The sequence below is a fragment of the Necator americanus genome, chromosome II (assembly GCF_031761385.1).
Source record: "Necator americanus strain Aroian chromosome II, whole genome shotgun sequence".
Classification (NCBI taxonomy): domain Eukaryota; kingdom Metazoa; phylum Nematoda; class Chromadorea; order Rhabditida; family Ancylostomatidae; genus Necator; species Necator americanus.
The window spans coordinates 38699184-38726577 of NC_087372.1; the positions used below are offsets into that span (position 1 = coordinate 38699184).

General features: G+C 35.8%; 2 protein-coding genes across 2 annotated transcripts; one reads left to right on the plus strand and one right to left on the minus strand.

Annotated features, from left to right (window-relative positions):
• Positions 1–7008: 7008 nt before the first annotated feature.
• On the minus strand, positions 7009–8120 carry RB195_020763 (uncharacterized protein; the record flags this gene model as incomplete). Its single annotated transcript, XM_064189216.1, has 2 exons — positions 7009–7367; positions 8057–8120. 2 exons carry the CDS (start codon positions 8118–8120, stop codon positions 7009–7011), a joined length of 423 nt encoding a protein of 140 aa, XP_064045097.1.
• A 3287-nt stretch (positions 8121–11407) lies between these two features.
• RB195_020764 (uncharacterized protein) lies at positions 11408–18766 on the plus strand (the record flags this gene model as incomplete). The annotated part of the gene is made up of 6 exons (XM_064189217.1): positions 11408–11520; positions 11588–11686; positions 11773–11860; positions 12419–12558; positions 12624–12702; positions 18635–18766. The coding sequence occupies 6 exons, from the start codon at positions 11408–11410 to the stop codon at positions 18764–18766; spliced, it is 651 nt and encodes a 216-aa protein (XP_064045098.1).
• Between the last annotated feature and the right edge of the window lie 8628 nt (positions 18767–27394).

Genomic DNA, 27394 nt, shown 5'->3' on the forward strand with positions numbered 1-27394 from the left:
CGAGGATGTGTTCCCAATTGATCTCAATGTTATGATAATCTATAGAAATTAGATTTCCATAGGATCCTAAATTATTCGGGGCTCATCCTGCTTTTCACAGTACGATCGCTAGGTCCGCTAGGTCTCAAAAAAATTTTTAATTTTCTGAAAAAATTGGATTGAAGATGTATTGCAGGTGAAATTGACGAGCTCATGAGTACTAACCACTGCGATCCACAACCTTAAGAGGGTATAACTCTTTTTGTTAACCAATTTCTTTGAGTGACTGAGGGCGAAAAGAATTTATAAGTGAGCTAATACGGTGCTGTCGACGTAGATCGTCAATCTACGAACGAATTAAATCCACTACACGTTGATGAAGTTACTTATTCGTATATGCATCGTTTTTACGGAAGTCTAGCACGAAAACTTCCGAAAATCTGATGTTTACGAAGCTCAACAGAACAGAAAGATCACATTGTTTACTGTTTAGTAGTTGTTTAGTTGTTTGGATGTACGAACGAGATCAGCCAGGGGGAAGATGTGAAACCGTGCGCCGCAGAGACATAATGTTCCGATGTTCTGGTGGAACGATCCTACGTTCCTATCACATCCCAAGAAAAGCTTCATGGAATCGTGTTGGAGTTCTTGTTTACGACAAACAATCAATGTCACTGCAGCGAGTAAATATTTTTGTTGACCAACTATTTTCAAGAAAACAAACACTTTATCCCCTTAATTATGAGTTTTTATTTTTATAATTGATAGCTGGTAGTGGTACCGAGCTGCTCTATAGAATATTACAACACGGAAATGAAAAACAAAACCAGTTAATTTTTTTCTATCTTGGAAAAAAGGTCGAAAATACGTGAGAACGGCTTTAAAAATGTGTTGAGCAATTTATGTTTACTCTCTGAAATCAAACTTCTGAACGTTCTTCTTCTCAGACGTCAAAGGTGGAGAGTACTAGCAGAAATAAATTGAAAATGTTGTGAGACTGGAATTTTCGTCGTCACCAGCACCTACACATGTATCACTCAGGGATTAAGCTTAATTTTAATTAATTAACTAACTTTAACTTGATTAAATTTTAGGATTTCTCTTCCAACCGGCTATGCTCAATGAAAGAATAAAATTGAATTTGAAAATTGTGAGCAAATTTCGATATTTTTACCAGAATCTAAAGCCTATTATAGAACAAATAGCATCCAAATTTCATCAGTTCAGGACATCATGATATTCTTCTTTGCTCATCCTTAGCTTTCAGTTAGTTTTTCTGATATAAGTTGATGGCGTTCATCAAAAAATGGCGTGAAAATCGGTACTTCCTTACATTTCTTTTTTTCTCAAATTCTTTTTTCTTTCTCTTCCTTTGTTTCCCTCCTTTCCATACTTCACTTAGAACTGTGCCGACTGTAATTTCTCTCAGCTACAAATGCTTAATTTTCCCAGTGCATCCAGTTGTTCTCACAAAGAAGTTGACCGCTTTTAATTGATGACAGGCCAGCTACAGTGTTCATCAAACTGTAACCCTTCCCCCCCTCGGCTCCTTAAAATCGATGCGATTTTTCAGCTCCAGTTACTCTTATTTGTAAAAGTTTTTTCTTGATTCCATCCTTCCATAACTGTCGCATATTCATTGAAAAAATAGAAAAAATCGAAGATAAACAAGTACGAAGCAAGATGTTGGAATTTTCGAGAACGCAAGAGATATAAAACATTTTTCCGACTTCCTCTGATCTCATAATTACTTTTTTCAACGATTTACTCAAGCAATAAACATGTATTGATCGAAAACTATTGCTTCAACTCTCTTGGTGATCGGAAACATTTGTACGGTTTACAGAGCGTATACTACACCCCGCTTACCATAATAATTTCCTAATTCTTTTTTTTTTAAATCCGCGAACGTGCGAGCGCGTAAAATTTCGTCGAAAAAATATTTGACAGTATTTACAGGGAAGTGTCATACAGTGCGTATCATACGTTCAATCACAGAAAAAAAACAAAATGTAAACAATTAGAAAGAGAAACGCATCACTCTTGTTGCACGATTCAAATCGACGCACTCAATAATTGTATGATCGGATGAAAAAAAAGAAAAATCTAAAGCAAATGGTTAGAATTTTGAAGAACGCACATGATATGAAAAATTGCGAACCACGAACGAGGTTCTCTCTCCTACATACCTTTCTAAATCAATTTAAAATAGTGCACTGATAAGTTCAAATCACATTCCATTGAAGTTCGTATTTTTAAAGAAAAATAAAATCTAGCAACGTCATAAAGTGGATAAAATGAAAAAGATCCGGTGAAGAGTTTCCTAGACAGTTTCCTGTTGAAGTTTTCTATTCTATATGGTTCTAGAAAATAATAATCGCATATATGACCAGTCTTTCCTTACTAGGATGGATTAATATCCTCTTTCCAGGGTAATGCTTGTGTAAAAAACTTTTAAAAAAGTCAAAATTTGGCCTTTTACCTGCGTAAAATGAGGAAGGGAGCAAGGAGGGCCGTAGGAGGATGTTGAATGTATGATGGGGATCGTCCAGATGTTGTCACATAAAGTCGGAGGGATATCGTTCGAACGAATTGTTCGCCGACGGACACAACATCCTCAAAGAACCACTTGATGCCCTTAAAGCTATTCCCTTGCGAATGTTAATGTACTTTTTCTATTAATTGGCTTGTTTAGGATGCTAAACCCTTCGGCGCTAATTCAGCATTCCACAGCCCGATAGCTAAGTTCTGGATCTCAGAAAGTTCTCAGAAATTTTTATTTTTTGAAGAAACCTGATGGAAAGTGCATTCGAGGTGAATTTGGCGCACTTCAGGAACTTGCTCTCTTTGCTAATCAGTGTCCTTGAATGTCTAGACGAAGAGAGAATTATAAATGAATTTATAAATAAGCTAATAATTCATAAATGAGGGTGCTGCAGACGGAGGTGGAAATCCTGAGAACGAATCAAACCCGTCGCACTGATGAAGCTACTTATTCATATGTATCGTTTGATGAATTCTGATTCTGAAGCTGCCGTGATGATGCCGGTTACCAGAAATTGTTGTCGTAATGTTTGTCACCTTCAGCTATTGTCCTTGACTTCCGAAGGTTTCTTATTACGGTCTACAACGGATTGAAATGTGAATTGACCTTAGCACAGGTTCGGCTGAGTTCTAGCAGCTAAAGCTGCTCTAGGGAACGGAGTTTTATCAATGGAATTGTTTCCTTTGATTTTTTAAGAAAATACGTAAGACCAGATTTGTAAAACCAATGGCTGCACCTCTTTTCTCCTTTATTCGAGTCTATAACGAGGTGGTGGAGAGTTGAATGGAAAGTGATATGCTTAAAAAAAACCACCAAACAACTTCGGCTTCATGAGGGATTTTTTTTTAAATTTTACCGCGAAAAGTTCGCCAAAAATATTCCCTGAGAAAGCAGTGGGATGTGTGATCAGCGCAGAACATATGGTAATGCAACTCTAACTGGAAATTTTATTTATTTATCTATTTATTTACTTGTTTATTTATTTATTTATTCACATACACCAACGATACACCAGAAAAAAAGAGGAAAAAGAACCGCTCTTTGTCCGAGGCAAAACATATCATTTAGTGCAATTTAATTATGTAATTCTTAATAGAAATGTATTATTTTATCCTTACAACATTTAGGGTGCCGTTATTTGCAGTCAGGAGCAGAGCAAGTCAAATTTCTCAAGATAAAGAGCTCATTTTATGTGGATGGATATCGTTTAGGAGATTGGATGAAGAACTTAGCACGTCGATGAAATGGCAGTCATTATTCTATCTGATTATATAAGTACAAATGTTGAGAAGTACATATTATGCGTTTTCGTGGGTGTTCGATTTTCCTAGATCAATAGCCTACTCTTGGATCTGCATAAATTTTCCAGGTGTACTTATTATTTACATTTATTATATTATTTATTCCTCATTTTCACGATGAGAATCATTTCATAGGAGGATATAGACATATCCTTTCGGATTTCGCCTGTGGAAATCAATTTTTTTTTGCAGATGGATTTTGCAGAGATAAATTTTCACATTTCAAAGTGTGTAATTCTTGATTTGGAAAGTGTAATTATCATTTTATTTATCATCCTTTAAATATATTTTTTAAACATTTTCAAGCTGATTGATTCCCTTGCAACCACAAGCGTAGAGTGACTTTATGGCCCATTCGAGGAAATATTGGTCTCGATACGGCAATGCATGAATTCCGACTGGAATGAGTTGTGTGCTTTAGTCTCACTAGTCTAGATAAAAGCCGTTGCTGCTCTAGGGGAGAGAAGTACGGACGCATCCAGAAGGATGCGCAACAGTGTCGGTTCTGTTAGGTTCTCTAGAGAAGAGATCAAAACGAACTGGGTCCACGAGGACAACAAAGCTATGTATAGGTCTAAGCCTACTAGATAAGGGTAGAGGAGCAAAGCACATGAAAATGTCATGAAAATGTCATTTTTGTGCATCAGCAGAAAAAAAGAGGACAAATGGTTCGTTTCAATTTAAAACCGGCAAGATAATTAGGCTTTTCCTATAATTGAAGCCATTTAACTCGACGATAAATTCATCCTCTCAATACCTCTTTCTGTCAGCCTCTCGAGATAACCACTACATACGTTTCCATTTCCACGCCAGCTTTGTTACGGATTAATGTGAGGTTTTTCAGTGGTTTTCTACTTCGTTTAAAACTTTATGGACATAATATCTAGGCTCACTGTACGTGCGAGAATTCAATAGAGCTAAGAGAACATCTGCCAGTACTTCTAACTGTATATTTATGTTTATTTATTTATTTTTTTCCCCTAACCGTATATTTCTTTATATATAGATTTTGCAAAGATACTGAAGTAAGCAGATCCAATTTTCACTGTTTCTTTTTTTCAAAGGCAGCGTATCATGAAATTGAAGCAATGTGGAAAACATACAGTTCGAAGTGTAGATTACGAATACGAGCGTGCTCCTACTCAATTCCCCCTAATCGTCCCAAAAAAAAATGCCGTGGGAACCGCCTTAGTTCCTACGAGGCACGTTAGAACACCTCACCTTTCCGCACGTACTGGTTTCCTCAGCAGCGTATTAATTGGGTTTACTTGAATAAGCTGCTGAGGAGACTCGATTCATCCTCTGTCACCCCCTCGTGGATGCGTTGCGTACACAAAGATGGGGCGTTCTCACGCACTATGTAAGAACAAAAGCCGTTTCCCACGCCGTTTTCCAGAACGATTAAGGAGAATTGAACGGCCCTACGTTCATATTCGTAATCTACTACTCGTACTCTATGTTTTCCATCAGGTTTCCACACTACGTCAATTCTGTGATACGCTGCCTTTAAGTAAAACTGTAGAGAACCACACCTACACTCATGTACCCGCTTTACGATCACTCTCTTAAGGATTTTAAGGATCTCCCTTTCTCTAACTATCCACATCAAGACCAACATGGTTGATACATCTGCTTATATTCTTTGATAGTGCATGACCTCAGACATCTGGAAGAATTTGTAAAATCTTAGAACAATGAATTATGATTGGGTATTTCATTCCTCGAATCTTTTTTTTTCATAACATGCACCTACTGCAATCATTAGAATCGTCTCTGATATTCATAAATATCCATAAATACGTGTATAGTTTTTTTTTTAACGAAGACAGACACGAAAGAAGACGTATCGGAAGCGAAACTCCGACTGAAATTCCATCCCTGTGGCTGTTCCTAAATTAACCATAGACAGATGACGAACATTCCTGGTAATAAGACCCTTTTTCTACGATTCTTTATGTCGGCTCCGTCTAGCAATCCACCGTAATAAAATTACAGTGAATTTTCTTTTTTTTAACTTTATTCTGCTCAATTCGCATTCATCATTCATTCACAAATGACGTTGGAAATTTTTCAGTAATAGGACACTGTGTTTAAAAAAAAACAATAGAAAGCCTAATTTTTTTCTTTTCCAGGTTTACTATTTCAAAATTTCTCCTTGTCTTGAGAGTGCACAGCAATTTTACACGTGATGTGCTGACGTAAGAAACGTTTTTCTTTTCCGAGTTCCAAAAATCATAAGGATACTTCACGAATGCTTTGATAAAAAAAATAAAGGTTGAGTCTTTGACGTATTAATCCACTTAGGATGCGCCAGCGCGTTTTACTGTAACTCGTAATCGTTGAGGTTTTGGAACGCGTGTTACCGTATACAATGACTTTCAGGTTCCAACCTGGTAATCAATTTATCAATCCCGGAGAGATGAAAGGCTTAGTTGGCACTAGAGCGGTTTCGAACCATCGTCTGCGCGACCATAGCGGACCTCTTACCGACTGCGCTACACCCTGATATAATATATATCTCCGGTCTGAACGTCCGTATTCGAAGCTTCTTCTCTTTCAGATTGCCATACACTCGCCCCAAGCCATATGACTTAGTGTATAATCAGCCGAGTTTGTGGATGATCTTAAAAATTTGGTGTTCTTAGAAATTGTGAACGTTTGCCTTTTCAACGCCCCATACGGTTTTCTAGGATACATCTATGTTTTCTTGGTCATTCGATCAATAGCCATCCTTCCACATCTAAAAGTACACAGACACATCTAAAAGTCACTAATAATAGATCTATTGACTAGGTGACCCGTCTTCTCTCCAGTAGAATCTTCAATCTTCGTGGACTTTGACTCTCAAAGAGTCCAAGAGAACTAATCTCACAATAAAGCGATTGTGACACAGTGGCTAAGAGGTTTAGCCGCGATTTCACCCACGATGGTTCAAAGACTCACCAGAGACAATAAAGACATTCACCGTACTTTAATCGCTAACTTCGTTCCGGAGCTGTCTGGGAGGATGAGTTGACATTGACGTGATGCATCTAACAAGCCCCCGCAAGCTATTATGTGACCCAGCCATGCGTTTATAAACCTCAAACGTTACTGAGGTTCGATTGAAGTCGAACGTAAGGCGCATTCCAAAGAGGAGGTTGATCAGCGCCATGCAGGACAGATCCTCTACCTTTTTTATCCTCATAATAATAATAATAATAATAATAATAATAATAATAATAATAATAATAATAATAATAATAATAATAATAATAATAATAATATTAATAATAATAATAATAATAATAATAATAATAATAATAATAATAATAATAATAATAATAATAATAATAATAATAATAATAATAATAATAATAATAATAATAATAATAATAATAATAATAATAATAATAATAATAATAATAATAATAATAATAATAATAATAATAATAATAATAATAATAATAATAATAATAATAATAATAATAATAATAATAATAATAATAATAATAATAATAATAATAATAATAATAATAATAATATTAGGAAACAAAATTTCCCTTATTTTTATGTACATTTTTCTGGTGAATTACAGTGTGAATATGTTTGCGTAGAAAGCTTTCCTGAGAAGGAATGTGGAATAATTTTGAGGGAAATTTTTGTAGGTTCTATGTTTTTTTTTTCTGAGTGGGACCGTGCTTCAGAGAAGAATTATCCATGAACGGAGTACTTTACGTATACGTATCTCATTACGTATTACACATAAGACAAATAGATTAATAAACGCGCTACAGCTACATGCTGTTGAGGAAACGAGGCACATATGAACGACATTTTATTTTTAGTCAGGAGTTTTCTCGGTAACAGCAACATCAAAGAAATTTTTTTTCATCTCGTTCAAATTGATCTTCTTACTGAGTGTTGCTGACGTCAAATGCAGGATAATCGGTCGACTTCCTCCCTACGTACGAACGATTATCGTTCTCGGCTAACAATCGTTGTTGTAATCTGCGTAATCGTAGTCAAGTAATCTTCCCAATCCTTATCCTTTTCATTTCCTTGATAATTCTTCTATTTTTCCTCCTCTTCCTTTTCTTTCCTGTCTTTGTTCCATCGTTTATTTTCTCGGTTATTTTATTTTGATCTCTTCTCATTTATTCCTCAGATCACTTTTCTTCTGATTACCATCTAAAAATTGATTTATCATTAAAATAATTAAGTACGGAAAAATAAATATAAATAAATGTACTTTTGGTGATATTCTTGAATTTCAAGTCATACCCATCCGAGTAGTATTTATCATTTTCTTCCATTTCTCTGCCCTTTACAATCTATACACCACGCCTGCTCGAATTTCCCCTTTCATAGCTTCATTTTGAGGGATTTTCACTCCATATTTTATCAGCCACGAGAAGAAAAAAGAAAAGAAAAAAAGAAAAAAAAAAGAAATGCTCTGAGATTACTTTATGTGTTTGAAGCTGGAAGAACCTAACAGCAGGGTAACGTACACTTTACCTCGCCCATATGTACATGTATATTTGCAGATTCAAAAAAAATGTATAAAGGATAAAAGGATAAAGTGTATAACGTCTATCAATCCGCTTGGGACCGTCACCCCCACGTTCACTTCAATTCAGAATCGTTTGAGATTTACGAACGTGTAACTGGCCGATACAATGACCCACGGGGGCTAGTCGATGTGTCAAGTCAGTGCTTTTTATCCTCCAAGATAAGTACGGTACCAATTTATCGACCCCGGAGGGATGAAAGGCTTGGTTAGTACCGGGGCGGATTCGAACCTCCGATTGGACGTGCAGGAATTAGAATCTCTAACCGCTACACTACACCCCTTTCAAAATATATCTGTAAATTATGAAAGCTATAAATATAATTATAAATATAATTATAGTGAATAAATGTTAATAATTATAAATATTACTATAAATATAATAGTTACAAATAAATAAATAAATAAATAAGTAAATAAATAAATAAATAAATAATATAATTATCTATAAATTACAGGATAAGTTAATTATTTCGACCATATTTTCCTTATAATTTGTTCAACAAACAAAAAAAATAGTCAGGATTTTCGGAAAATCTTTCTCACTCAGCTACAAACAATAGTAAAGATTATACAGATGAATTGCATCTTTGAAGAGTTCACACTAATTGCTTCACGTCATTGCATTTTCTCATAGTTTGAGAAAATCCTAGAGAATACTTCCCTTAATAAATGTATTCTTGTAGAGTGTTCGCCAGAAAAAAAAGAACAATTTATGAAGCAAAATGTGGTTGTTATCGAATGAGTCCCTGTTTTTCTTTGCAAGTTGCTCGTTGCACATCCATCACCTCTTCTGACTCACAGCTTTGCATGACGTCAATAAGAAACTCTCAGTCCTATCTATATAACTGTGATGTTGTGAAGCTCTTTTGTTACACTTTCCACTCACTCACACTTTTTGTCCTCGATGTGTCCAACAAGTGGCGAGAGATCCTTCGTCTCGGACAAAACAAACACTAGATTCGAGATTTCTTTGACTCTCACATCGTAAAACGGACAATAAACAATGGAAAACCTTTAAAAATTCTCAGGAGCGTGGTCGCTTCCTTTATAAGTATAAATTCCCTGGTTAGAGGGGGGAGGTGGGACAACAAGAATACATGGGAAATAACGTAGCCGAGCCGTGTATCCAGTAAATAATAAGTCATGATAAATTTGATTTAATCGTTGTTTACTAGGGATTTCCTATTAAATATTTGTTCCGATGAATGTCAAGAAAATTCTCGAATATCTAACTATAGTTGGACACACGATCTTAACTATATCTTATATCCTTGAAATGAATCCAGAACATGTTGAGTGCTGGGTTATTTATTTAACAATCAGAAAAAAAATTATAAAAAAATTGTTATATTTATTTATAATACAATTTTACCTGGCAAAACCGACCGAAACACAATGCTATGCAACTTTTATCGCATAAACCAAGTAAAAGCCCATTGAAATTAAGTTGTCAGTGGAATTCATCTTTTGTAACTTAATTAATTGTTACCATACTAAGCCCTAATTTTGTTTTGAATTCTATGTATTTTTTTAATATAATTTTTCTTAATTTTATGTATCTAACGAATATAACGAGAATTTTGTGAAGAACTGTGAAGAACTGAATGTGAAACTTGAATTCTGTTCTGAATTCTTGTGAATCAAATTATTGTAGCCTATTTGATCGCTGCGGGATTCCCGTAGCATTTTAGATTAGATACTTTAGACATCTGAAAATAAAAACCAAATTATTTTTATAATAAGCGACTTGAATTAAATTCCATATACATATTTAGAAAACTCATACAATAAGATTTCCAACAATGTATAATATCTCGTAAAAAAAAGCCTTAGTTTATCAAAAAATAAGTTTGAAACTAATAAAACAAAAAAAAAACCTGCATTTATTTTGCACCAACCTAATATTTTCCATAAGAATGTCTAATTAATCGCGTAGGCCAACTTTGTTCTGCTCGGCAAGAGTTCAAAAAATTTCAGAAATTACACTAAATCAAATTAAAGCCAGCGTTATAGCTAATGCTTACGTTTTCTACTAACCTGCGACATTTATCGAGATAATATTTGTTGAAATAGGGGAAGCGGAAAATTTGTTTCGTTCGATTTGTTGTGCACGGCTGGTCGTAATCGAATAGAGGCAATAGATTTACCAAACAATTCAATACAATGGATTCGGTAACTCTGTAAATACACGAAACGTTGGAAAATTTCCATTATAAACCGAATATACGGGCTCTTTTAGTTGAAACAAATTGCATAAAATGAAATCCTCGAAGTTCCTTATTTATATTTACAAAACAAGTGCATAAAGCAAAGACAACCGACCAAAATGAAACACCTACGCGGTCATTCGCAGATCTGAGCAAGGGAGTAGATAAAAAAGATCAGAAAAAAGATCCTCCTCCTACTATGGCCATCTATCTCAATCTGTCACAGCATAGCGATCCTTGCCCTGCGGCACAAAAACGCTGTGAAATTTCGAAATGTCGATTCAATGGCTATTTACTGGAAATTACGAAATTCCTTGCTCTTCTCGGACATTTTCCCTCATTTCTCGCTTCACTCTCGTTATTCATTATTTTCTCATTTTCTCTATTTCTGGAAATTAAACCTAAATTTAATTGACGCCTCCTCGAACTGGACCACCTCACTCAAACCCATTATTACGAATTCTCCGCCGATAAATTCATTGATCATTGATCAGATCAGAGACGTGGGCAGTGTAGGGCAACGATTCATCGATCACCCACAGGTTGTTGCCAGCACTTTAAAAATCACCGCCGCTTGCACTTCAACCACTACACGGAGGTCACGGAGGTCCGTCGTGTGCTCAACCCGGCCAACTTCGAGGAGCACCTCGTCGACGGGGGGGGGGGGCGATTTCGAGTGGAGGCGGAGCATTCTTTTATTGCGATTGCTCGCCGTCTTCGTCTAATCATGTTATCGACTCACAACACATCCCTCGTCTCCATTCGTTTTCACAGCATTTGCCTCATCTCAGTCTCACAGTCGACAAATTTTCAGCGTTAGGATATGGACGCAGAACTTGCGGCTCGTTGGAATGATCTCACAAGTTTCCTTAGCGAGCCAACGAGAGAGAAATGGCGGAAGACCATAATCGACGCCTACACTCCGCGACCTTTCCGGTTCGTTTATTTACGGCTTATATGACTATATTTATGGCTTCCATTAAAGCTCCAGAATTATTTTTAGAGGTATTCCACATTTATGTGCAATGTTCAAGCTTTTCGACAAGTATAAAGATCATCTCAGAGATCGTTACGCTACTGCTTTTGCTATTTTCTTCAAGAAGTGGGTATTCTTCATTTTTGGCATAGTTCACTTCGTCTCTGCCCAGGATATTAAGTCCTATTTTTTTTTGAAAACCTTTTTTTTAGCGTCGTCTATGATCCACTCGCTTCCGATAATGCTGAAAAAAGTGCGCTTCTTTTGCATCAGTTCGCAAAGGACACCACCTTCGATTCGGTAGTTTTTTCTGGATTTAATTTAATTTTATGCCTGTCACCACGGTTTGTTGACATTTACTAGTGTTGGTAATTCAAAGGTGGTTTTCTAGAGGTGCTGAGGTTTATTTTGCGCCCTAAGCCATTAGAGCTGTGATCATATTTCTTTCACCACGAATATTCCAAGGACTTGAACTCGTGCTCAGATCCTTTGGCGCCACTTTAACGCCTCTAGCCTCTAGGATATTAAGTCCTATTTTCGATTTTCGTCGTGCATTTTCAATTCGTTTCCACTTCGGCTTATTCTAGCTAGAGCTCTTTTCCCTGCTCGGTTCTCTTCATCCATGCTCAGCTCTTCCGGTTTTTTCCATCCATTCGTTGCGCCGTTTCACAATGCGACATTCCCATCTCTTTTCGCTAAGCCCTCACAGTGGTTTCCATAATCGATACACACATACACGCAGGGAGGGTTTGTGTGGATGCCGTGCAGCCTTATTGACCAGGGGAATTCCATTCAGACACACGGACACACACACACAAACATGCTATAGAGTTAGGGAGTTTAACGCTGTTTATTTAGGAAAACTATGTGGCGAATTTGATTATCGCCTCCGGCTCCTACTCAACCGATGCTCATCTCACAGAAGGTGGTTCCGGTGAGGAAGACCTACACTACCTCATTGATTTCGATATGGCTTTTTTGGGTGACAGTGAGGAGCAGTAAGTCGTCCTTCTTCACTTTTTAAGTGACTTAATTTATTAAACCTAAATGTCAATGTTGACAGATTTTCCGAACACGAAAAAGCGCAACGAAAAGAGTACAGCCATTTGAGCGATGAAGAATACAGAAAACAACGAGAAAAGGTATTCAACCTATTTATTTACATCGTTTTTTCAATTTTTTATTCCCTGAACTTTAAAAAATTTCCATCTTACCACCACTGCTGAGTATATATCCTACAAAAATACGCTTCACCACCTCTGAATCCATAATACCTTCTTTGTAGAGATTAATGTAACATTTCACTCCAAAAAACATGAAGAATTCTTGAGAATTCTCTTTTTTTTCTCGTTTTCTCTATGCATAATTAATTTTATGTAACATGTGGTGAATTTCTTGAAAATCCCCCATCATTCCAAGAAATACGACGCGGTTGAATTGCTTGGAAAAGCGCGACGAGAGGAAAAAAACGCACTTGTACAAACATTTTCTACTTTTTATGGGTTCCCTTTCTTATGTGTAATTTTCTTGAGAGAAAAGAATTCTTCGAACTTGTTTGTTTTTTACTTCATAGCTACAGTAGGCTTTGCTTGTGAGAGTTTAATGATTCTTCCTGTGAAGTTATACATGTGTTTCTTCTGTTCGTATATTTCTTTCTTATTTCCCTCTTGAGTGCTATGGAATTTTGAATAATAATAATAATTATTATTATTGACAAAAAGTAGGAGCATTTTCCTTTCGCTACGTATTATAGCGCTTGTAATAAATAATGCATACAGAACAAAAAAAAACATTTTAAACATTGCCCATTTTCGACTGTCTTTGAGTCAAAGATCAAGACGATCAATACCAATCTTGGCTACAGCTCAAGGAAATCAATTAAAATCATTTTAAACAGTTTTTGGATGATATCTTGCTTCTTGTGACTCTGCATCCAGGAAACAGAGCGGTTTCGTGGAAACCTGGACGTTTCTTTCGAGGACGTGCTCGGAAAATCTCTAGGATAAGTGAATTTAAGTGCGAACTCAATCGATATCTACCCAAAACTCTAACTCTCGACTTAAAAGCTCTTCTCCTAGGCTCAGGAGACTCTTGTTCACCCCTTCCTTTTCAGTCAAAAGGGAAAATTTTACGTGTTTTTTTTATAAATAATTTGTTTTTATTACAATTCAAATAATTTATAAATATTTTATATAACTAAGGCCACTTTTTCCCAACAATCTACAATGACTTATCGTAATTCTGTATCCTTCTCTAATTCTCCACTTTTTCATCGCATCTGACAAGGATAATTCTCAGTTTCGCTTATTTCTCAAGGATAATTCCCAGCCTCACTTATTTCTCATCGTAGTTTTTTGTTGTTGTACATGGGAAATAGCAGTGCGACAGAGCTTTTGGAAGAATCCCAGTATTAGAGGAGGGTGTGATGATGGTGCGTAACCCCACCCAGTTAATCAACTACAGTAAAACGGAAACGAGCATCTTATCCTTGAAATCTCGGAGAAATTGTTTTTTCCTCGTTCTCACTGAACCACTCTAGTCAACAATTGTTACATACTCGGCTTCGTGAAGAACAATAGAAAAATTTCATTTATGAGGTAATTTGGAGAAAATTCGAGTTCGTAAAAATGGTACGTCATTCAAATGAAAAAATAAAATAAAATAAAAAGCATGTTATAAGGATAAACAAGATAAGACTTGAGATTTAATCCTGAAAATTATCCTGAAAACAAACCAACAACTACTTCAACCTCGAATTTCCTTTGAAATTTTCGAAATTACCTAATCTCTTCGTAATGTTCTAGAAGCAATCACTGTAGTGTTCAGAGGAAGGAAATTGGAATTTTGAAAAAAAAAGAAATGAGAAAATTATTTCACATATACTGGGATGTTTTCATGTTAATCTCATGGGATATTCTCTGTCATGTATGCTGCGTTGTTCTCGATGTGCACACAAAGCTTAGCACAATTTTCTTAGGTCCCATTTCTCACGAACTCTACAGTATTCTTAGCTCTCTATCTCATTTTTTTCATGTTTTTTGAAGTAAGATAAATATAAACATAAAATATAATTATATAAGTATGTAAATAAATACAACTATACTATGATGAATATATATAAAATATAAATATATAAATAAATAAAATACAATTTAAGGGGCCGTTATTGCCATTTAGCATTGTTTAACCTGACTGCTAGCGCTATCGCTCCTGTCCGTGAATTATTCCCAGGATTTTCTGGGAAATGGACTTAAAGTGCTCGTGTTCTGTAATCGTACTGCAGTAAAAATTTCTCGTGTTCTATATTTGCTTCACAATTTACGATAATATGAAATAAGATTATCTTAAGTCCTATTTCTCGCGAACTCGGCAGTATTCTTAGCTCAATCAGCTCGTATTTCTCATATTTTTTGAAGTAAAATAAATGTAAATACAAATATAAATATATAAAAATATGAATAAATCAAAATGTATTATATTAAATATGTGCAACATAAGTGTGAATGAATGAATAAATAAATAAAATACAATAAAATGCACTGTAATTACCATTTAACAGTGTTTATACTGACTGCTTGCGCTATCGCTCCTGTCCTTGAATAGTTCCTGGAATTTTCTGGAAGTGGACTTAAAGTCCTCATTGGCTTCTGTATTGGCATACTGCAATAAAAATTCCCCATGTTCTACATACATTTGCTTTGCAATATACTAATACTTGTCATTTTTTTTTGAATAATATACAATTTGAGTTACTGTAGCTGCCAATTGGCACTTTTTAAACTGCAAAATATGATTGTTTGCGCTGTTGCTTGTGTAGTTCCTGAGATTTTCCGGGAAATAGACTTAAAGTTCTCATGTTCTGCATAACTGCGCTGCAGTAAAAATCACTCATGTTCTATATTTGCTTTGCAATATATAATGTTACAGCTGTTCCAGCTATTAATAACAGTGAGATTTGATGGGGATTTTGGGAAAAATGTTATTGGCTTAACTACAAGTGCAGTTGTTCAGGTGTTCGTTCAATGGTCCCGTCATATTTTTAGCGCCACCGTTAAGCGCCAATTATATGTCATTATGTTAAATGTTCTTAACAACCTTGTAATACTTTATGACATCAATTCTGGGAACAACGCTCTTTTTTCTTTCTTTTTTTCCTTAGGTGTTGAGGAAAATGGGATTTCTTAGCAGTTCTGGATGAAATATTTCTATTTCTCGTTCTCTTTAAGATATTCACAGCAGATCTTTCATTGTAAATAGTAGTTGAGTCGGAAAATTCTAGGATTCTTACTTCTGTTGTTGATTTATTTTAATCTTAAGCTAATCGAGCTAATCTATTCAATCCCTTCTCGTCTCTTTACTAAAGCATCGCGTAGCATACTGGGCTGTTTATAAGAAATTCAAAAAATTTTCCTGATCTTTCCGCGAAAATCCGAATATGTAAGTACGAAATAATAATAAACATTAAATCCGATAATTTAGTTAATTAATGTATTATATTTTTTGTATGTATTATATATATTATATTATTTAGTAATTATGTAACTGCAGTATTTCCATCTAGATGATCATTATTTTTACTATAAAAATTAAGAATATTTTGTAATTCCTGATTCCTATTCTTCATCAAAGCGTCGATGAGGTGCTAATGCCCACACCGTAACTTTACCATCTAGATCCTGTCTTCTGCCTGTCTTCTGTGAATCCCATCAGTTATGCAAAAATTGAAAAGATAGGATTTATCCGAGAAACAAGTAAAAAGTAGGTAGACTAGTTAGTTATTAAGAGTTACTGAGTTAATAACTTTCAGTTACCTGAGCTCATAGATTTACCAATCTTTCCATAGAAATGTGATAAATATTTTCCTTCGATAAAAAGCAAAGTATAGTTTTTGTCCCGAAATTCAAGAATATATTATAATAAGTAATAATATATAATATAATATGAATATATTGCCGAGAATATGTGCCCGCTGGCTGTTTGCCATTCCCCCGTATTTATATCCTTGTGGACGACAGAGACCATTTTGTGCCTAGAGCCATCGCATGCTGGGAGTAAACAAAAAATTTAACCAAGAAAAATGAGACTAGCAGAGGAGAACAATGAGTTTTGAGGGAAGGAGAACGCACAGAAATTGATCTGTCTGACTATTTCTATTTTAAATCTGAAATTTAATCGAGAATCGAGGATTTAATCGAGAAATTAAATCGAATCTGGGGTGATACGGTGGGTTGTGCCTATGCGTGGATTATGAGGAAGAGGGTGATTCCGTCCATTTCCTCCTAATTGCCGTAAGAAACGGCTCGGAAGATGCGGCTTCGAGCGTTCCGAGGCGCTATTTTCCACAACGAGTTCGATTGGAGCGCGCCAGCCTTGTGCACGCGCCGCATCTTCGCCGTACCGTTTTTTTACGGCAATTAGGAAGAAATGGACGAAGAATCACTCTTTTCCCCATAATCTACGACCCTATATAGACATAACCCACCTGAAACCCGCACCACGCCAGATTCGTGGGGTGATGCCTTTAAACCGTTTTCTTTCTACTTTTTTCTTTTCCCTCTTTTTTTCTCATATCGTTTTCCTGGTAATTTATTTCAATTGCTATGTGATATTGCTACTTTCAAAAAGTTCCCGTCTTCATTTTTCCTAGCAAATGTCCTATGATCCGAGCATTCCTCGTTATTTTTGATGGGAAGTGTCTTGGCCAGGGGATATCCAGTCGTTCCCCCGTCAACATATCCCATCCATTGGCTGCCATGGCCTCTGATAAACACCGAAAAGATACTCTGCACTCCCTGGATAATAATTATTATTCCCTTCTCAACCCCTCAGAAATTGTAGCGATGTCGATGTCGTACAGTGAGTGTACTTTCTTAAGAAATACCCATAAATGGAAGCAATACCAATCGGCTTTAAACAACTGAACAAACTCGTACAATTGTACAAAAAAACGCCCGCTCGCATTATTTCCAGAATCGGAATGTGAAAACGGAATTGGATACGATGCGAAAGTCAACCATCCAGCAAACTTTTAGGACATTAGACAGTGTTGGCCGACTTTGTAGAGAAAAATTACTTGCAGGCTATTCCGAAAAGGTCATCTAAAGACAAAATGATGTGAAGTGATGTCAAGACGACGTTAAGTGAAACTTCTTAGCGGCCTACAAAAATAATTTAAGGTTTCTATTGAGGAAAAAAGAATTTGCACACTTTTTAAAAGGAATTTTTGGTTTCTTATGATAGATTTTTTCATTTTTCATTCAGTTTCACACTATATCGATGATTTGAAAAAAGCTGATTCACGCTTCTCGAGCTCTTCACGTCTCCTGGCGATCCTTAATCGCTGTTTTTATGTGTATTCTCACGATTTTCACGGTGATACATTGCTGTGACTGTAGAATTTATTTATTGTGTAGTACTGTATAATATTTCCAATGCTACGAATTGAATAGTTACAACTTTAGCTGTGAAAAACTTAGTTTCCATGGTTTCCATGGAGGATACATTTATGGGACTTGTAGAAACAATTTCGTTACCTGTTTCGTAGTTTCGACGCTCGATCGCTGGATTTTTTCCACTGTTTTCGAAAAATGAGGAATAGAATCACTGCATCATATCACAATGCAGAAATTCTACTCTTAATTTCTCTAAAATAAGATCACAGCTGAAACCAGTAATTCGGAGTTATTGTAGGCTCACGGCTGATCCCAGTAACTCGGAATTTTTGACCATTTTTTGTTAGGTTGAAGTTTTTCGTGGTGCGGTTTCAAAATTTCTAAGAAAACTACCAAATAAGCTAAAACGTCGCTTTAAGTTTTCATTCATTTCTGGATAATACCTTGAATTGTTTGAATTTTTTATTTAATTTTTTTTTTCTGGATAATATCTTAAAGCACATCCATCCTACAGTACATATATATCTTCAATTACACGAAATAAGTAGTTTCTATGGGGAACTTTTTTTTGTCATTTGTCTAGATTTCTCGCTTTTTCAGGTGAACTCACACTTCACTCTTCTTTACTTTATTTTTATTTCCTTTATTATTTGTTTTTATTTATTTTTATTATGCATTTCAGGTACTGCGTTTTTTCCTCCAAATCCCTAACATCTACGCCACAAAGGATCTACGAGCTGAACTGGAATCACAAGCCAGAGAGAATATTGCTAGAGAAATTCATTTGCTGGAAACCCATACACGAACCTATTAGGAGAGAACAGTAGCGGCCGAAATTTTCGAGTAGCTTCATCTCGGAGAACGACAGACGGAAGTGAAAGCGCATCATGATTGCATTTCTTTAACGTTCGGCTTTTTTTTTTCTTTTCATTAGATTGAATTTCGCCGATTCACAAAAATCTGTCTTTTTCTGGAAGAAATATATGTTCTCTCTCATGCATGGCAAATTATACGCTTTCAGTTTTCGATTCTACGTGTATATTTGTAAATATGGAACAGTTTTGATCGAGAAATTGACCTGTGGCTCTATGTATATGTTCCGTGCTGTACATTGTGGATCTTGAATTCTCATGAAAATACATTTCTAGCTGAAATTCACCAAGGTTCCAGGGTGTTCAAATGCACTGATACGAGATTTTCTTTTGATTTTTTCTATGTTAATCACATTGTGAACCATTAGCTTTACTACTGTCATTATTCTAGTACAGCTTTATTGCTACTTTAAATTTATTTACGGAAATTAATCATTTAATTGATTGTGACTACAGTTATAAAAAGTTTAATTTTTCAGACTCGGATTAGATTTATAGATAATTTTTAGATGAAGTTGTCAGTAATTTTGCTTTGTTTTAGTTTGAAATAAAGTTTTAGACATGAACAACCACAAGAGGAAGCAGATCTTAGCATTCATTCATTCAATCAGATCAAGGTTTAGATGGTGTCAGGAAGTGAAAGCAGTGCAAAAAATATTCACAGGATACTGATCACTTCACCTTGACATTCTCGGATGTGAAAAAGCACTGTATCTTGATAGCCTATGGCCATCGACGATGAAAAAAATCCAAAAAAAACTTGTGTCTTCAAAAACGTAAACGAAAAAAGTAGAGGTCATGTTTATGGTATGGTATGGTACGGTCAATATGTATGGCTGTTTCTGATCGGTCTAAGAGCATTACTATTTTCCTGAAACATAGGGAATTTGAAAAAGTTAATTGTTGTTAAAAGTTAAAATTGTTCTTGAAAGTTTTTTTTTCCTTTTTTTGTTTTGTGGCACAAATGCAGGTGTTTTCAATAAATAAATAAATAAATAAATTTGTTTATTCTATGGATGAATATTCAAAATCTTTATTTTTTGGTTATGTCCAAGAGTAGAATGGAAACGTTTATCAGCAAAAATCAAGAAAAGAACATGTTTTTTTTTGTAAAATCTATCATATTTGTGAAATTATCCGAGGTATATTTGTAAAATTACTCGCCGTAAAGACCATACTTCCCTTCCAAATATCATGTACATGTACGAAGCCAGCTTGTTGTTGTTGTTGTTGTTCAATGTCTCCTGAGCGAATCAAGTCTGTTTCTGTTTGTACAACGTGCTTTGTAACTAGTTCTATTGGCTTCTAACCAGTTTAGATGTTCTTTAACGTATAAAGAAGTAAAATAAACCGGATCCTAGGCAAGTATGTATCTATCAATTTTTATTTAATTCTAATAAGCATTAATTTTCTACTAATCTGTAGTTCCTTTTTCTTTTCGTCACCTTTAGGTGATGTACACTACTTTCCTTTTTGTCCGCTACTCCAATAGAAAACACATACGTGCTACCTCTCGTTGTCGAAAGTCTGTATTAGACACCGTAGACACCGGGACTACCGCAGATATCTACCCCTTCTTCTCCCCTTCTCATCTCTTCTGGAAATTTCGGGATTGGGAACTATATTTATCTTTTCGTGCTATGTGCTTTCAACGAGGTTTCGGTGGAACTTTATTTTTGGCCCGACCTTCGAACAAACGTCCCACAGTTGCGGTTTCTTAACACTATCCAGAAATAAGTACTTAAGGATACCATGCGTAGCGCATGGATCTCATTCCCCTAAGGCGACAATCTGTAAGCAAGCGGTGGGGTTCACCAGCACCGCTAGTTGGTAAGACTGGTCAGCTTGTTTTCCTATTGACGTTTCTCCGCCGTGTACTCAGAACGACGATATCGAGGCTCGGTGAGGAGAGAGGAGGAGTTTGATGGGATATGCAGAGCATCAAAGACCTCGAACCATTTTTAAGGCCTTTAATAAAGATGAGATTGTCTCAAAATGTCAGGGCAATAATAAATTTTCAGAAAAACCTCGTTGTTATAACAAGAAAGCATAAAAGCACTACACATCTACGTTCCCCCTCCCCGTGCTGAGTGGGACCTCTGGATCGATGCCTTCTTCACCATAAAAATACATATACAATCATAATACAATAGATACATTACATTTAAAGAGCATTTCCAAATGTATACGAAAAAAACGACTACAAGAAAAAATCTTCGGTCAAACAGTCATATTGTGAGCGTGATCACCCACTACGCCAATTATTTTCTGGATAAACCTGATATTTTGGCGAAATTCCGGTGAGTTGCTGCTGTTTTTTGTTTCTGTTTTCCTATTTTTATGGCTCACCTATGGGTGTTTTCAAATAAATAAATGAATTATTGCTCACGTTGTTTTCTTACTGTAATTCACAATTCTTTTTTTTTGTAAATCTGCATTCGGTCCTTTGGTTCTTTGCCGAATTTCCACAATTCTGTGAATAATAACGATATCATCGCTTTTAATTATATACCTCAATTTCCCTTATGTCTCTTAAATAGGCTTAGAAACATTCGAAATAACGTGAATTAATGGACTGCTCCCTTTTATCGCTTCTTTTTTTTATTTCCAATTCAATTCCACATTTTCCGTTCTCGCAGCTGCCTAATTCACACCGTATTTAGCATAGCAGCCTTCCTTACACTTTTTTTTGTCATATAACTTATTCAAGGAACAATTCCTTCGTTCCTAAGCTTAGAAAAGTCTGAAAAAATCCTCCTTATGATAAGCAAAAGTTTTGCATACGTAGTATTAAAGAAGAAGGTAAAAAAATGTTTTCCTATGATTCTTTTTTTTTCGACATAAAAAACACAACAGCACAGGTTTTTTCTGCCATCTATTACGGAATACGGAAGGATCAGATATTTGTCAGATAAATATTTCTTCTTAGAGCTTAGCGTACGTAGTTTTCTAATTCTTTTTCACATTTATGATGCTTTCGAAAAATAGGTGGTCCATTGAAAATTGAGGCTGAGTCTAAAAACAGTGGCAGCTTCAATCCTATATATAGCAATAATAAAGAATAAAGACATATGGTATATGGCTAATTTTTTAGTTTTCACTTTAAAAAAAAATTAGATGTAACCGCTGTAGGATTTCCAATAGGAATCAACGATTCTTACTTGTTCTCGTACTTTTTTTATTACACGTCATGAATTTTCTTCAGGGTCAACTCATATCTCTTCATAAAAAGACCAATTACTTCTGGTAGAACAATTACTTAACACAATTTAGAATTATCGGTAGTTCTCTTATTTTGGCGCTGTGTTCATTTGATTAATTATGAGCTCAAATAAACTCAATCAATCTTTGGAAAAAAATCGAAACCTAAACATAATCTGGATAAAACCTGCGGGCTGATATCAACTCATCGATCTTTGGAAAAAAAAAAGTCAGAATATAAACATAATCTGAAGCTGAAATCAACTCATCGATCATATGAAAAAAAAATCAGAATATAAACATAACCTGTCATGAAACTTAGGGAAACAAAAAAATTCCAATAACATTGCTCCAATGCAATGTATTGGATATGTTCCACTTCGTCTTCAAGCCCTGGACAAAAATACGTGTGCACTTTTGTCTCTCTCTCTCTTTGTGTGATATTCGTACTGTCGTAAAACATTCGCCAGATGTTGATAAAACTAGTGAATATTTATTGGTTGTGTATGCGTGTGTGTGTGTGTGTGTGTGTAGCCCCGGATGCGATGTGTTAGCCCCTGAGCAGTGCATGTCTCACAGCAGAAACGAAAGAATTCAAGAATGTCAAGGGAAATAGACGGGAAAGAGATGTTGCCGCCAGGAAAAACTGAACTGAAGAAATATCCGATAATATAAGCGTTCACACTAAATTCCATTGTTTTTCTTTTCTTCTGGATCCTATTCAGAACCGCACTGAATTGGTGCACTTCTGGAAAATTTATGCGATTCTGTTTCTATTTCCGTTCCTGGAGCTCATTATTAGCAAACGTCTTCACGCTGCAGATTTTTGCAGGTTTTTCTGTTCACTGCAAACCGGTTCATGTTCATTGCAATGGGGCTGCGGTGACCATACGATCAGATAAGCATGAGATGGCTAAGTTCACTACTGATATTTGTCTAATGCCTGGGAAAACAGCTAGTTTTCCTCGAGCTTTTGTGTCGATGATGCTACCTATTGATAAATATCTGAAAATCGGATTAGTGAGGGTGTAGATCCGAAGAAATTTGAAGAGGTTTGGACGATATCATGCTAGTATGCCCTATGGCGATAACATCCACGTGAGGGTCACCTCACTATGCCTAGATTCCTTAGGCGCTGAGCACAAAACCGAAGTAATTGTAAGTGATTTAAATTTTTTTGAAACTAAGGAACGGCTGAAATGTAATTTTGGCTCATGGATCTGAGTTCATTTTGTTTAATTACAACCTTTCTGAAAAAAAAACGCTCACTTCGCTGCAGCCATCCTATTCAGATGTCTGCTACTTATGTCTTCAAAAAAGGCGCCAATATTTTATAATTTTTTCCTGGTAATGGTCGACTTATACAAGAAATATTTACATAATTGACGGATTACTTATTCACGTGATCAAGTAAAGCAATTTTTCAATAAAATGAATTATCGTATCAATCACTAGTAGTAATTACCAGTTATCCCAGTAAACATCCAGGAATTTATTGCTTAACATTTTGCTGGGCAGAACGAAGAAAGGGAACCTTATTTTGCTTGATCTACTTGTAGTAGTACATCCAAAAAGCGCTACAGTTTGAAAAAAAATCAGGCAAACATAGGTTCGAACACATCAATCGCAAGACTAAATATATCAGGAATCGTTTGATTAGATTCTATTTTCCTTAAATCGATTAAATCAACATCAAAAAGTGAACAGGTTACTGGCACATTTATTTTTTGGAATTCATTGAAATTTTCTCGAAAAAGCAACAAAACCCCGGAAAACAACATCTCATTGACATTTTTCTAGTCGAAACACCATAGTGAATCATCGTCGTTTAACATTCACTTTTCGAAGCAATTATTTTCTGACAAACTAGAAACATTGAAAACAATTTTTCACGTTTTTAGAAATTGAAAAAGCAGACAACGCGTTTCCTACGTTGTTATTTTGTAAAGAGTAGAAAATAAAAACAAAAAAAAAACTTTATTGCGAGACATCTGGTCTTATCCCCTCGAAATACAGTATCCAGATACCTACAGAGTCATTTCATTGAAACAACTGAAAAATGGATGTACACCTTGGATTCATTAATTTTTCAAGTTCGATTTATCAGAATCTGCTGTGACTCGTTAGTGGAGCCTCACACTCACTATATTTATTGATGGTAGCAGCTCCTCAAGATGTTTGCATAAAGGTTCCGAATCAGCCTAAACGCACGTCCCACGGAGAAATACAAGCCTAACCAAACCCATTCCAGCTCTTTCAAATAAAACAAATACAAAATTACTATTGTTACTATCAATCATCCTACATATGTTGTTTAAAATTCTAAAATATTTAAAGGACATTTTTGTAGTGTCCATATTCGACTATCCTTGAATCTCTGTGACTATACACACAGCTTTTTATTGATTTGCTTGAGCTGTAGCCGTGATTGGTATTGATCTTTATTAACAGCCAACCATTCAGTGTTATCGCCTTCGTCAGGGCCTGAAAAATCAAAGCCATCAGTAGAGCTTTTTTTTTCTGTTGTACTTTCCCCCTTCGCGCAGAAATCCATGTTTTCCCTACGTATTTGCTGTTCACTCACCATGTGCAGGAATTTCTACCTGATAAATCAATCGATATAAATGAAATCGGTGAAAGCAGAAGCAGTTAAACCTCGTATGGCTTAATCATAGGATAGTTCTGCGCTTGTGGTAAATCTGCTGCAAGCACCAAAAAGTTGAAAAAAAGAAACTTCAGGAAAAAATGTTCGAAAGTAAACGAAATGTCTACGTCATGGTCTGCATTGAAAGACAAGTAGGATGAAATAAAAAGCGCATGAACAAAAAACAGAAGCAAGGAGAGGTCGTGTGAAGAAATGAAGTTTCGGAAACCTATACTATGTGTTCTATTCTTACTGATTTATAGGTATAATATTGGGTTGTTGAGTCCCTGTTGTAGTAGTGGAGGACATACATAGTTTGCAAGTATTTCAGCAAAAAAAAAAAACGCGGAACGCTGCTTGCAAATCCAGAAATCGAAGGTGGCAGCAGTGGGAAACCAGTCTATTTAACAACGCAACTCTCAACACCAGTTGAAAGAAATTACAAAGAAAAAAAAAAGAAGTAGTAAAACCTCATAGAGTGGGTCCCATTATTTGTGTAAGTGTAAGTAAAGAGCTGCTCTATGAGGTAATGTCAACAAAACACTAGTTTACTGAATTTCATTTCGTCAACTTCATGAAAAAGTGAGGCGGTGTCTCTCTTTCGTGTTTTCCCTTTGATACATGTAAATTAGATTCTAAACGTTACTATCAGGTACAAAAAGAATTAAGCAGCGAAATTTCTGAACATTTCCTTTGATGATTGACGCGATAGGTCTTCATTTTTCCTTGCAGTATGAAAAACCCTCGCGTTCAATGTGTCTTACTTTTCTCCGTCCATTTTGCAGCACCGTTACCTATTACAGCAATTGTTATAGCCGCCTGCGTAATAAAAAAAAACATACATAAATATTGCTTCGCTTCGTTTATGCCTTCAAACAACGAACAACGTCATAATGAGACCTAACCCGAAACCCACAAAGAACAATCGACAAGTATATGATCTTGAACATCCGAGTACTGCTCATTATGCACCATATGAACAGTTGTTTAGAGCAACAACGGTGCTAACAACAACAAATGTTATGAAGTTTATTATTACCACTGAGGTCCGGTCATTTTCCGAACTTTGAGGATCACGAAGTAATAACAAAAAAATCGGCACAGTTAAGAGCAGCTGACATATTCCATCAGTAAACAACAACCAATTTTTGAGAAAAAAAAGCCCTGCCCTGGATGTCTGTCTCTATTTTCTACACTTTCTTGAGCCCTTCTCTCGCGTTGCTGATGTTATTCACCACTTTAAACTGTACAGCCCTTTTCAAAAATATTAGAATTCATCTGATTGTAAGAGAAACGCTTTTAGAAGCTCCGGACTTGGTATTGATGATGAGTGAGCGCCTGTTGTTCCGTTTGTATTTCTTCAGCTTCAGTTTAATTAAAATTCGTCACTCGTTCAGAGAAGCTTGCATTGACGCACAAAGGCGCATATGGTACCAGTTTGATAAATGTCGAGACCTGTATTGGCTATTAATTGCCTTTGGAGCTTTACATATGTGTCCTATGTAGACAATTACATAGGCTGAATGCTCTATGTCTCCCTCGTCGGAAACGATTAAATAAATGACGGGAGTTTCTCGGCGGACTTAAATAGTTGACAGCAATGATGGATGACGTTACTTAAATAGTAGCGATCGGAATATTTGCAATTCAGATCTATTGTCACATTTCGCCCATTTCAAAGGTTGAAAAAGGCTGAAAATGTCATCCAGACAGCACGGAGTCATAGCCCAAGATTGAATTAGGTCCGCACGTACTGGAACATAATCAACTCACGACTGGCTAAAGTTAAACTAGTTAAATGTTGCAGAAAGTACCTTATTACTTTCTTCCTAGGAGGTAGATGAGACTCAACAACCTCATTTTACACAAAGTCGTACAAAAAACCATCCGAGTTCCGCTTCTCATTTAAGAATTGTTCTTTCTTGCACGAAGATCAACAGAAAAAAAAGCATTTGCAGTGTATTACGTGTGCACGCAGCAGCGCTATGAAGAGTATTTTAGTGAGGTTAAGAGGGGCTGATCCAGGATTTAAAAAAAAAGCGACGGTGACGACGGAAGATGGTTACGAGCACAATGGCACACGATTACACAACGACCGAATAGTGTCGGTCTCTTCTAGCGAAAATCACTTGTCACTAATCTTCGAAATTTACCTTCACTAGAAATAAACAGAAACCTGATTGACAGCATACGTTTGAAAGAAAATGCAGTTTTCGGGAATTATTGGGAGCAGCTTGTGATTAAGTTGAAAACTCCTACAATAAGTCTTCCACAACACCATTAATACACACTATCCATAACTATTACATCCAAGGATTTCATTTAATCAAATAAAAATAGAGACAGAACCATTCAAACCTTTAGGAAGTAATATAATCTAAGACTTCTTTTCCTGTTGAAATTATTCGAAAAGATTGCAAAGTATGAGGGGAATGAGAGGAGAAATGTCATAGCGTCCCAAAGAATTCTCGAAAGTTCTGCAGAATGTTGTGCAAAGTGCGGCCTCCCTCCAATGTTCAACAACTTTCTCTCTCTCGCACGCACGAGTGAATACGAAAATAGGAAGTCTTATGAAAAATACAACCATATTTCGAAAAAAAACAGCGAATAACAATTCTTATAACTTCCAGAAAGTTACTCACCGATTACTAACCTATGACTACAATTATGTATAACAATATGTATAATAAATCTTCGAATTAGCACTTGGAAACTGAGGAAATCA